This window comes from Macrobrachium nipponense, chromosome 3 (genome assembly GCF_015104395.2).
Source record: "Macrobrachium nipponense isolate FS-2020 chromosome 3, ASM1510439v2, whole genome shotgun sequence".
In the NCBI taxonomy this organism is placed as follows: domain Eukaryota; kingdom Metazoa; phylum Arthropoda; class Malacostraca; order Decapoda; family Palaemonidae; genus Macrobrachium; species Macrobrachium nipponense.
The window spans coordinates 48,331,923-48,344,141 of NC_087202.1; the positions used below are offsets into that span (position 1 = coordinate 48,331,923).

Here is a 12,219-nt window from a genome sequence, read left to right on the forward strand (position 1 = left end):
GATTGGCTCGTGTCGCCAGCGAAATCCCGCCCTACCCATCCCTTCGCCCAAGATTGTCTGCTAACTTCAGGATGGCCACCAGAGGCGCAGCAGTCGGCAGCATGGGATGGAGTAGTAGTAGTACTTGCTGCCCACTCTGTGGGTCGGCTCCCCTCTTGGAGGGATTTTGTAGTGGGAGAATTCTATTGGCATTTGGCTCGTGGTAGTGGTCTCACTCGCCATAGTGTTCATACCGACACCCTCTTGGAGGGTGAGCGAGTCAGTTATACTGACCTTTTTCTTTATTTATTTATTCTCTGGTATGTGTTAGTACATTTACCCTAGAAATAATAGATTAAAGGATATTTCGCTGGCGACACGAGCCAATCGCCCAGAAATAGATTTTTCCTTACGTCAAAATCCCTTTTATGGTGCTCAGGAAGAGACCACATTTACCCTTTTCGAAGAATGCACTGGCTCTTTTCCTAAGGGACATTATTAAGGAGGCTCATTCATCTTGCCAGAAGAGTGATTTGAGCCTCCTGCGAGTGAACGCTCATGAAGTTAGAGCTGTTTCAACCTCGCTAGCATTCCAAAAGAATATGGTAATCAAGGACATTCTTGATTCCACCTTTTGGAGGAGCAACTCAGTATTCGTCTCCTCTCCTCATGGCGCTCCGTATACGTTATGTAACGTTCGCTTTACTTCGAAAAAGCAAGCTGATAAGTTTGACGTCCGGCAAGCTGCTTTGCACAGTCAAACAACTTATGTCTCTGGTTCGGCATAAGAAGGGCAATTTAGACGTGAGGAAGCTTTTGGAGGTGCTCGACGTCCTATAAGTAGAGACATTCTCCAGGACACTCGGCAAGCACCTTGCGAGGGTGTCTTTCGGACGCTCGGCGTTCCTTTGCTGAGTGCGTTTCTGGAGATGTTCTTTTGCATTACTAAGACGCAAGTTGTCGCACAGGCGGCCACTGTCTTTGTAAGAAGGTATGAAGGTCTTTAAGGCCCGTCTTGAAGACGAAAGCCGTACGTCTTCCTTTAGTGTTCACACACTTCAGGAGCAGCGTGCGGCTCTCCATGGAGACTCGCATGAGGACGTCCCTTGAAAATATTCAACGTCCTACGCAAAACGCGGTTCGTCATAACATTGAGATGTTGGCAAGGTCGCTCGCCAGGACGCCTCTTGGCGGGCCTTGCATGCATCAGGGCGCTCAACGAGATCCTCTCTGAAATGTCGTTCAGAAGACTTGGTGTTCTCTGCTCAGACACGCTCGCAGCTAAGCAGGACGTTTTTTGAGGACGCTCAGCAGGACGCTAAGCAGGACGCTTTTGAGGACGCTCAGCAGGACGCTAAGCAGGACGCTTTTGAGGACGCTCAGCAGGACGCTTATGAGGACGCTCGGCAGGACGCTTATGAGGACGCTTTTGTGGACATTCGCCAGGACGCTTCGGTGGAAGCTCGGCAGGACGCTTTGCGAGAGAAAAGACTTGTAGACGGCGTCTTATTGCTGTTCAGGACGTTTCTTAGGACGCTTGACGCTTTCTAAACGCTCGTCAAGAGGAGGTTTTTCAGGACTCTCCACAGGACATTCCTTTACAGAAATTTTTAAAAAAGGATTCGGAGTTAGCGGAGAGACATACCCGAATTTTTTCTTCGATCCCTCTTGCCTCTTCATCGATTTCTCTGAGAATCGGGAAGATTATATACTCGGATTCCTGGGTGACTTTCGGTCATGTTAAAGGGTTTTCCCCTATTAGCAAAGTGCTAATTGTTTTGTCAAGTAAGGACGTTTTCCCCATTGTCAAGATACTAAACGTTTTGTCATTTAAGTGGGGGACCCCTCATAAATGGGGTAGTTCTCATTGACATAGATTTTAACGTTTTTATCGTTTAAGCGGATAAACTCTCTTTAACAAATTTCGGAAGAGCTCTCATTCATTTTCAGAGGCTCATCCGGGGAGTAAGAAAGAGACTTGTAGACTAGATCCAGGAAGTCTTATGTCCAATATCATAAGAACATTGAACGGTCCTTTTCGATCCTCGGTTCTCACTTGATGATCTCTATTCGAATATTACTCCCTTCTCTTGGCAAAGAGTCTTGGCAAAGAGTCAAGGAGTTCTTTTAAAAAGTCTCATTCATTAGAACATGGACAGTCGTTTTCCTTTCTTTCTCTCTTCCTCGTCGAGGAAAGATGTAGTAGAGAATTCGATGTTCAAATTACTACAATACTTACGTAGTTTATCTTTGCGTCATTTTGCTAACGCATGGGTCAAGTCATATACGCATATCGTATTTACCTCTACGGATAGAAGCCGAAAGAACTATTGTTCTAATGTATTTAATTGACAATCCCTTCAACCTTCCAAGAGTTTTCGGAGTAAGAACAACTCTTAAGGTATTGTTACGACAACACCAACTCAGCTGTATTTAGCGAATTCTGTTTCGTTTAAATATGCCTGCTTGAGAGTTTCCTTTTGCTCGATAATATCATACCTATTCCTTCGTAAAGGGAGTAGCTGGCAACTCAGGCAGATAGTGCGAGACGATGAATGAACAAGGCTGCTGTTACTGTGATCTACGCAGTACCGGCTAGCTCTGTGACATTCGCCGTTGGTTACGTCTCTCCCCTGCGGGAATGGCTGACTAGCCGTCTCTCTGCCCTACAATCATGGATTTTAGCCTCGGGTTGAGGAAATTTCTAGTAATCATGAATGAACATGCCTTCCGTTTACTTAGAAAATTTCAACAAGATATCTCTTATACCTGTTCGGTGCGGTTTTACCGCACGGTAACAGAATTCTGTACGAGTCTACCGCGGCATAGCACTATAATAATGCTCTCCTGCTTATGCAAAGCGCAGCCTTATTTAGGGAAGGAAGCAGGCTGAGTGAGGGAATGGATGAGTTTGCTGGGGACCATTTCCTCGCTGGAGAAGCTTGTTTTCCCTGAATAAACAGCAATTCAGACCTCTACAGTTTTTCCTCACGGAGAAATTGGAATAACATCAAAGATCTAGTAATAATTCTAATTTTCTCTCAACGGCTTGAGGATCACCTCGGGTGATAGCGAGAGGGTGCCAGACATCCGAACAGAGGAACAGATGTCCTGGCACATTGTCTGAAAGAATTGGAAGCCAATTTGGTCGGCTCTCCAGTTCCTCGAAGAGTGAGTTTTGATCGAGTGGTCCAAATCATCTCGGATAATTTCTCAGCTCTCTCATAGCTCAAGAAGAGAGAGTTGGTTATGGGCTTGGGCACGGAACGTAACGATCCTCAAGAGGTTCGTTAAACTAGTGCACGTCCGTGCGGGTCTTCTCGATCGAAGGCAGCAACTACTGACGTCTGAGTAATCCTCACTTAGAAGTATGTCGAAAGTTGAGGAGAGACTGAGGGCGTCCTTTCGTTAAGTTTTCGATAATATTGAAGACGAAGGAGCTTCCTCTTAAGTTGTTCCCTTATTCATGATCCTAGAGGATTAGCATTAGTCGCCACCATGTTGGCCTTTAAGAGGTTGGATTCACAGAGGTCATGTAATTCAGAGAGAATTGTCCAAAGACCCTTCCTGAGAGAATCGGTGTAATCTAACATCGTCACTTAGTGAAGTATCTAATATCTCTCCTCTCTGAGTCTGAAGGCGTTCAGACTATCGAGAAGCGATAAGATCTTCAAGATTAATGGCAGTCTCTTGGCCAAGGCAAAGCAGTGCTGCCTATTTTCAGTGTTCAATCGGAGGGGGCCGTTTCTGGAGATAGTGAAGGGAAAATGACTGTTCCTCCACCTCGACCTCTGTGAATTTCTTTTTGGTTCTATCTTTCCGTCTGAAGTATGAGATAAGCTAGAGGTCCTAACTATTTTAGAATATGCAAATATGTTGTTGACGGCCTCTAGGCTCAGAGATTCGGTTCTGTCAAACAACAAAGCTTCACGATCTTTGAGGTCTGTGGAGATCTTGAAATTCTCTGGATCGAAGGTTCCGGCATGGAACTTAGACGTAGTCTGGGTTTCTGATGCCAAAAGTATTTCGAACCTATCCTTTCTGCGAACTTAATACACGTGACCAGAAAGGCTAACATTCTAACTGCTCTAGCCACGGCAAAGAGGGTTTAGTGAGGTTTTAGCCATCATCAGAGGTTTTTGGCTTTAAAGGACATAATGCGGTCTGTCCTCTAAGCCTTCCGTTCTTGGTAAGAAAGAAAACCTGTCTAACCCTTGACCCGAAGGCTTGGAGACCAAGGGTATGGCACAAATTATTGGGCAAGGGCATTAGAGAGTCCTGTGCCCTGTCGGGTCTCTCAAGTTTTATCTTGATAAAACTATAGAAAGTCGAGGTCAACGGACAATCTGCGGTGTTCCGTAAAAGAAAAAGACCAGACTGGTTCATGTCCAAGAACACCCTGGCATTATAATCAAGGAGTTCTTTTAAGAAGTCTCATTCATTATGTTTGCATAAAGATTTGAGATTTTTTTCTTAATATGAATGCTCAAGAGGTGAGGGCGCAGCCTCGGAAGCATTTCAACAGAGCATGACACTCAGTAACATCCTGAGTGCCACGCTTTAGCGAAGCAACTCTGTGTTCGCTTCACACTCCCGACGGGATGTGAAGACGACATTTGAGATCTGTAAGTCGCTAGGACCATACATATCCGTAGATATATTATTGGGGGCAGGAAGCAACACATATCCTATCCTATAGAAAAGGGATAGGTGTGCTTTTAACTTTGAAGGGTTGGTCGCTTGAGGCGCGTTCCTTTTCTTTAGCCTAGAAGTTATGGAACTAACTTTGATAGGTTAGGTCAGGTGGTGGTTTTAGCTTCGTTGCCCTCAGAAGTATGGTCATATGGTCTAGTCACATTGTGGTCACGCCCCCGTTGACAGATCATCTAGAGCGCACCAGCATTACAGGTCTCTACCTCGCTGGTAACTCTAGTAAAGTAGAAGCAGACTTTGGTGACAGTAATCACGAAGTCGGCTATGCTAACAGGTGAGGAACCAAGATGTATATCATCTACTTAATTTAGTTTCCTAAAAATCCTATTCTGTCTCTTCCCACCATCCGAAGGTGGGATTCAGCTATATATATATCTGTCAGGTAAGTTTCATGAACAAAATGTTATTGTTATAATACAATTAAGTTTGTTCATACTTACCTGGCAGATATATATAATTAAAGTGCCCACCCACCTCCCCTCAGGAGACAGTGGCACTGATAAAATATGAATAGAAAATGGGAATGGTTCCTGATATCCGCCTCCCAGCGGCGGGAATGGGTACTACCACCTGGCCGCCCACTGCGTGTGCCGCGAATTTTGAAATTCTGTCGGACTTCAGAGAATACAGCTATATATATATCTGCCACGTAAGTATGAACAAACTTAATTGTATTATAACAATAACATTTTTTGAAACTTCATTATACGATAGAAATATTCTAATTTTTTCATCTCCAAATTTTGACATTTCAGAACCAGAATTTGATTTTGGTGAAGCTCTTGCTCCATTTCAACCACTGGCTATGCGACCTGTATACTGTCCAATTGATACAAGCTTGGACTTTACACAGGTAATGCTGGGTAATAGAGAATTGTCTCTATAAGGATTAAAATTTGTATGTATTTATTGGTTTTTGTGTTTTATTTTGTAGTATTTAGTAATGCTGGCTCAGCATTTCTTATTGTAAGTTTTCATGCTACATTAGGGATATATGCTGTTATTTTCTTGAATTCATTGTATTCATGTTTTTCAATATGATTTTTAGGCAAGGAAGTTGATTAATGAATTGAAACCTGGGAAATTGGTTGTGCCTGAGGTGTACCTGAGACCCCCAGCTATGGCTCCACATCGCACTGATCTTGCACTGATTTTGGTGAGTAGATACTATTAATGTTTATTTAAATCTTTTGCAGAGTGCTGCCCATAAGGAAACACTGTATAAAGTGTAGTTTGCAAGTTGCATTGGAGGCATTACTGGAGATTATTTGTTGGTTGTTCTCTTTGATTTTTGTGGTGTCCCTTTGGCTAACACTTGCTCTTTTCCTTATTAATTTGTAATCATTACTAAAACTTAGTCTAACATGACTGTTTTACCTATGTAAACTCTCATTGAACTTGCCAAAGGGTTTACATTGCTAGACACTCACAGGGTTCACCTAAACAATTTGTTCACAAAAGGTTAAAATTAGAGAAAGCTAATATACAGCCAGACAGTGATAAAGAAAAGACCAGGGAGTACTATGCATAAACATTAAGCAATGCCTGGGGCCAAAAAGGATGCTGCAAAGAACCTTCTGTACAATCTACAGCGTGCCATGCAAGACACTGTAATTGGTAACCTCCATATCCCCACGTTATCAGCAAGAGGCAATAATCAGAGAATCGTAAAGGTAAAGATGCTGGAATTAAAAGTAAAAGACAGACAGCCAGCTGTGCAGCCAAAGGTATTTAGCTTCACTTATTCTCTTGTTCAATAGTCATTCAGCACTTAATTCTTTGTGAAAAAGAGGACTACTGAAGCTAGATAAAAGATACATGCAGAAAATAAACTACAAAATTCAAAGAATATGATGTCAAAGACAACCAACAAAAGAATATATCGAAATTGGATTCAGATCTGGTAAGACTAATTTTAATTGTTGTCCATACAACTTTGTTTAGTAGTATAACAGGAGGTCTGTGTTTGTATTTTTACTTTTATGTTGAAGCATGATTGATAAATGCACAATTCATAAAGAACATTTTACATTATCATGCAACATTATACAGTAGGTTATTCTATCTTTCTCTTTAATAAAAGAAATTGTTAGTTTCTGTGATGGTAAGGTGTTGCAGCTGGTTGTTTGTGTAGGCATAGTGATGATACGTTAGGCATTAGGCTGTTGCCTTCTAATCAAATTCCGGGATCATCATCTTTTATAGCTGGAGAAGTTGGAGCAGCTGGATTTCAGCTTGATATCAGCTGGAGATTGTCAGTAGTTAAAAACTGCTTTTAAACTTTTTATTTACCTACCTTTTGGAAGATAGATGTGATATGGAGTTGTTGCTTTAGATTTTCAAATTGATCAAATATTAGCTGGAGGGTTTTCAGTGCTTTTGTTATACATGTCATTTTAATGCTGTATTCCATAGTGAGACTGTTAGCTATTTTACCCTTACGTTTTCAGCTAAACACTTCACCCAAGTTTCCAAGATACAAATTCCCTGATTCATCTTCAGTTCCAATAACCAGCCCGAGAAGAGCCTTTTTAGGCTCAGAGATCTGGAGAAACTAATCCTATATAATAATAAAACTTCAGATCCTTCTTTATCCTCATCATCCTATGTAGATGACTTGATTAAATCTTTCAATTCCTTTGTTGTTTAAATCTCACAATGTTCTTCAGTTTGATCTACACCTTTTATGATATTGATGAATCCCTTGCAATCAGGTCATCTTGCTGTTCTGAATCCTCCCCATCAATTCCTGGTTAGCTTTTCTAAGTGTATATGGGTTACTTCCACAGATTCTTCCAGCATGTTTTCCCCATTTCTGGCTTTAAGGGTGGCGTCCGCTTATATAGAAATAATGCTCCGATTTTTATGAAATTATTATATATTATACATATATATAAGGTGATGTTCCAAACAAAATTTCAGAGTGATCGAATGATTATTTTGGTTTTTATTGAAAAAATAAGAAAAAATAAAAAAAATTAAAAATGTAACTCTTCCTTCTTTTTAGAGCTATTGCTATGCGGCTTCATACACAGAAAGTATATCATAGTAGAAAAAAAATGTTGTGAACAGTTTTTCCATTTTTTGCTTTTTTTTGGAGCGGGGGCCGAGGGGGAATTTCCCCCCCCAAATTTTGTTGATTTGGTTATCACGAGTTCCTCGTCAACCTAAGAAAAAATCTAGCCCCAACAAAGTATTCGCCTTTCTTTCCTCTTTCCAATGGTATATTTAACTTTAAAATTGTGCTACAAATAAAAAAAATAGTTAGCGTTTGAAGTGCAAAAAAGTGAAAACGGAGAAAACGGCCGTAAAGGTCAGGAAGTGTTTTTTTTTGGCACTCGTGGAAAAAAACTGATCTTTGAGCAAAACCATAATACAAACAAATGTTAAATACTCACTAGCGCTTAGTTCAAAATGCCTTTCCTTCTTTCTAATAGTTCTTAGTGTTTTTTTTGCTTGGTTTCCGGCACCAAGTCCCCCCCTAAAAAGGGGTATTATTTGCTCGAGGCGAGGCTATCATCAAGTACCACCTGACTCTTTGTTGCCTGGTTTGAAACCAAGCAAGTAAGAAGTTGTCATCATATTTTCCCTTTTCATCGTCCTTTATTACTTTCATCAACTGTGAGCATAACTGTGAAGGTGAAAAAACCTCAGATGATTGCGCAGCAGACGACGTAGAGGCAATGAGGGCGGGGCTCTCAGCGGCCAAAAAAGAGCCTCGTGTTGTTGTTGTTGGTGGTGCTGGTGCTGGTGGTGGTGATGGTGTTGCTGGTGGTGGTGATGATGGTGGACAGCGCTGGATACATCAGCCAACAATGGTGGTGGCAATGCGACGCTGCCACATCAACAAAAAAAACAGTCCACCTTCGACCCTATGTCTCTTTTTAGCAAAATTTGCTAAACGGGCCATAGTTGCACGATTCCGTTTCGGCATATTGTCTCACTTTCACTCTAGTATACACACAAACGTTTATAAATTGTATTTAGAGTTACTTGTTGTAAGAAAAGAAGCAAAAAACACGGTAAATAGCGAAAAAATGCTCGGAGTAAAGAGCAGCATACCTCCCCTTTTGCAACTCTGGGGCACACTGACTCCCATGTCTCCCTGCTGGGCATGCTACCCGCTCAGAACACCATACACCAAGGAATCAGCCATTGTTGGTGCCAGATGTAAGAGATTAGGTGAAATAAAAATCAAAATAATTAATAAATTGGGCAGATAAAGGACAAAATGACAATAGACATTAGGAGCCAAACGTCAGCCCTACGTCACAGTGTGAAGGGGGCGGGGCCAAAACCCCATTATGTAATTTTAATATTTCGAAAAAATGCTTTTGCCACGTGATAACAGAGGTGTTGCTCATGTCTTACAGCCATTTAACAGATTTGAAATTTCAAAAATATTCATCAAAAATCAAAGAGGAAGCCCCCCTTAATTTATCCATTGTTCTTTTGATGAAATATATTACATTAGCAATGGCGAAAGATTCTAAGGCGTCTGTCAGTCAATGTCAGGGTCAGTGACATTCATTACCTGAATCTTCTTGACACACCTAACGATACCCTGGTAGACGGCCAGAGGCATTAGCAATTACCAGTAAGACCTTGAATGGCAACCCTTCCTTCTCCAAGAACTTTCCACTATGGATGAAGCTTTTGTGTAACCATTCCATAATTAACTACATTTCCTAGGCCTTTGGTCTGGTTGCCAGAAAATGAGAAGATGGCTTGGCATAGTAAACATTCCAGGTTCTATGTACCATTATTAGTTCCTCTTTATGCACAATTGACATTGCTTTTTAAGCCTGTGCTGCAACAGGAAGTTTTCCTATTATTTAGCACATTACGAATCAAAGACTTCTTGCTGTGTAGTCTGGTATCCCCACATATGATTTTTTTATTTTAGTCCTGTCAAGATTTTAATTTTCTCACTAAGATGACGTTTTTTATGCTTTCCCTCTGGCTTAGAAGCGCTATCATTATCTGTTTTCCCAAATTTAGGACCATTATCATAGCAAATAAAGGCTCTGTAAAACAAAGACCTGATGAAATGGGGCAGTGATAGCAGTCTCCAGGAAACTTATTCTTATATTCATTACTTTCACAGAGGTAACTGTCAAGACAAATGATACTGATATCTGAGACCATGAAAGTAGAAGATTTTATTTATAATTTGATATAAAAATAATTAGAATTGGTGGTAGTTATTTTTCTGGCTAGAATCTAGTACCCTTTGGGGCATGAAATGGATGATTTTCACTTCCTGTGCTGAAGGGTTAAGGAGTGTTATTGTGATAGTAAAATATTTGCATATTTATTCATTTGCAGGAAGAAACTCCACTAACATATAATGAGTGTCAGGTTCTGAACCTTGTGGTAAACAGGAGACTTGAAAATATGGGAGTGACACCTGATTTAGCCTTAGCTCTTAATCCTAGTACAATAAGACCTGGATTAAATACTTCAACAGTCACTGCAGAACTTCATATAAAGGACAACAAATATACTCTGAAGGTACAGTGCCTTATTTCATCTTTGTTTAATCTTAGGATGTTAAATATATTAAGACATAAAATGGCTGTTCATATGGATCATAAACGTCCTACAGTACTTTACAAAAGCTTTCCTTTTCAGGGTAGAGAGTCCAGCATCTAAATAATTAATTAGTTGTTTAATTAGGTTAAGCATTCCTCACTGAGGATGTCGTGCAATTGGAACTTCCAAAGTTCAAGGAAAATGCAATGCATTACTACCATGATGCTATTTTCCTTGCAAACTTATATATTTTTATCTATTTATTAATTTATTTTTTCTTTTCTAATGAGTGAGATCTCTTCTCTTTGTATTTCCCTTTACCTTCTCTTACTAATGAGCACCATATTCTTTGGAAACTTGAATTTTATGCATTCAACTTACCTGTCAGATATATACTTAGCTATAGACTCCGTCGTCCCCGATAGAAATTCGAATTTCGCGGCACACTCTACAGGTAGGTCAGGTGATCTACCGCCCCGCCGCTGTGGCAGGAATAGGAATCATTCCCGTTTTCTAAGACAGATTTTCTCTATCGGCCGTGACAGCAACATTGTTGTTGTTACTCTGATTTGATTTTCGTGTTTTTTCATCGCTATTGATCTTCTAAGCCGTTATTTTGTAGACGTATTGGATCTTTGGTTTGGCATACTCTTTCGTGGACTGTTTTTTGGACTTGGTTTTGAATATTTCTCATGATGCCGGATTCTAGCTTTACGGTTAGAAGACAGTGTGTAAATGAGGGATGCATGGTGAGGCTACCGAAAGCTTCGGTAGACCTCACACAGTTTTGTAAGGGTGTAGAAGGAATGAATGTTCAATTTCCTACACCTGTGATGAATGTGTAAATATGAATGAGGAAGAATGGAAGAATTTAAATTCATATTTAAGGAAATTAGATATGGATAGGGCTAGGAAGGCTTCCTCCAGAAGCGTAAGTAGGTCTCGCTCTAACGAGCCTATTAAATTAACACCTAACCCTAAACCTGTATCTTCTTCCTCTAGTACTAAGACTGCAAATCCGGCAACGGAAATTGCAGATCTTAAAGCTGCGCTACAAAGGATGGAACGTCAAATGCTGACGTTGAAAGGTAAGCACAGGTGATAGTGAATTAAGTGTCCCTAGTGCAGTGGAGGGTGCGTCTGATCGGCTTCATCTCGCTCCCAGGCCTAGACCTCTTCCAAGCTCACAGGCCCAGAGGAGAAGGAATGTCAAAAGCCTTACGGAGGTTATGGAGAATCCCCACCGATCAGGCGTCCCCTCGGCAGATTCTGTGACGACCCGAACTGCCAAGGATCGCTATCGAAAAAGCATCCTAAAGAAGTGTTTTTCTTCGTCAGATTCTTCACCGAATGTAAGGGGATGGAGTTCTGATGAACTGTCACGCCCCTTAAAGAGAAGTTGGAAGGCTCCAACTTTGGATTCAAGCCCTGAGCTTTTCTCTGATCTATCACCTTGTGAGAAGAAGAAAAGGAGATTGGTTCCTAAACGGAAATCGGAGTTTCCTTCCGCTTCTAGACATCCCTCACCTGAATCAGGGAAGGAAAAAGAGAATGCGGCTGCGAAAATTATCATAAATGTGCAGGAGCAACTTTCGGCCTTAGTAGGAGTTTTTACTAAGGAGACTCCCAGAAGAAAGGACTCTTTCCTTCCTATAAAGAAGACGAAGGGAAGGAAAGAAGAAGCGAAAGTTTCGGCTTATACTCAGAGGAGTATGAAGAATGCGCCAACTTGGCGCAATGCGCCAGATGCGCCATATGCGCCAGAAGCGCCAGCTTGGCGAAAATGCGCCAGAGGCGCCAGATGCGCCAGAAGCCTCGCCCAGAAGCGCCCCCACCACTGCCGAAATGCGCCAGAAGCGCCAGAGGCGCCAGATGCGCCACCCTGCCGAAAATGCGCCAGCTTGGCGCAAGGAATCACGAGCGCCACCCGGCGCAATGAGCCACAAGTGACAAATAAGAGACGGACTTCTTCCAAAAGACAATTAAGCCAAG

The 12,219-nt window shown here is 41.5% G+C and overlaps 1 protein-coding gene across 1 annotated transcript in view; it reads left to right on the forward strand.

The window, feature by feature from the left end:
* The window catches only part of LOC135222382 (integrator complex subunit 9-like), a 48,559-nt gene that overhangs the window by 21,074 nt on the left and 15,266 nt on the right, over positions 1-12,219 (forward strand). Inside the window, exons 5-7 of the mRNA XM_064260470.1 lie at positions 5,448-5,545; positions 5,741-5,848; positions 10,021-10,206. Coding sequence (XP_064116540.1) covers positions 5,448-5,545; positions 5,741-5,848; positions 10,021-10,206 — 392 coding nt within the window. The remainder of the gene's footprint in view (positions 1-5,447; positions 5,546-5,740; positions 5,849-10,020; positions 10,207-12,219) is intronic.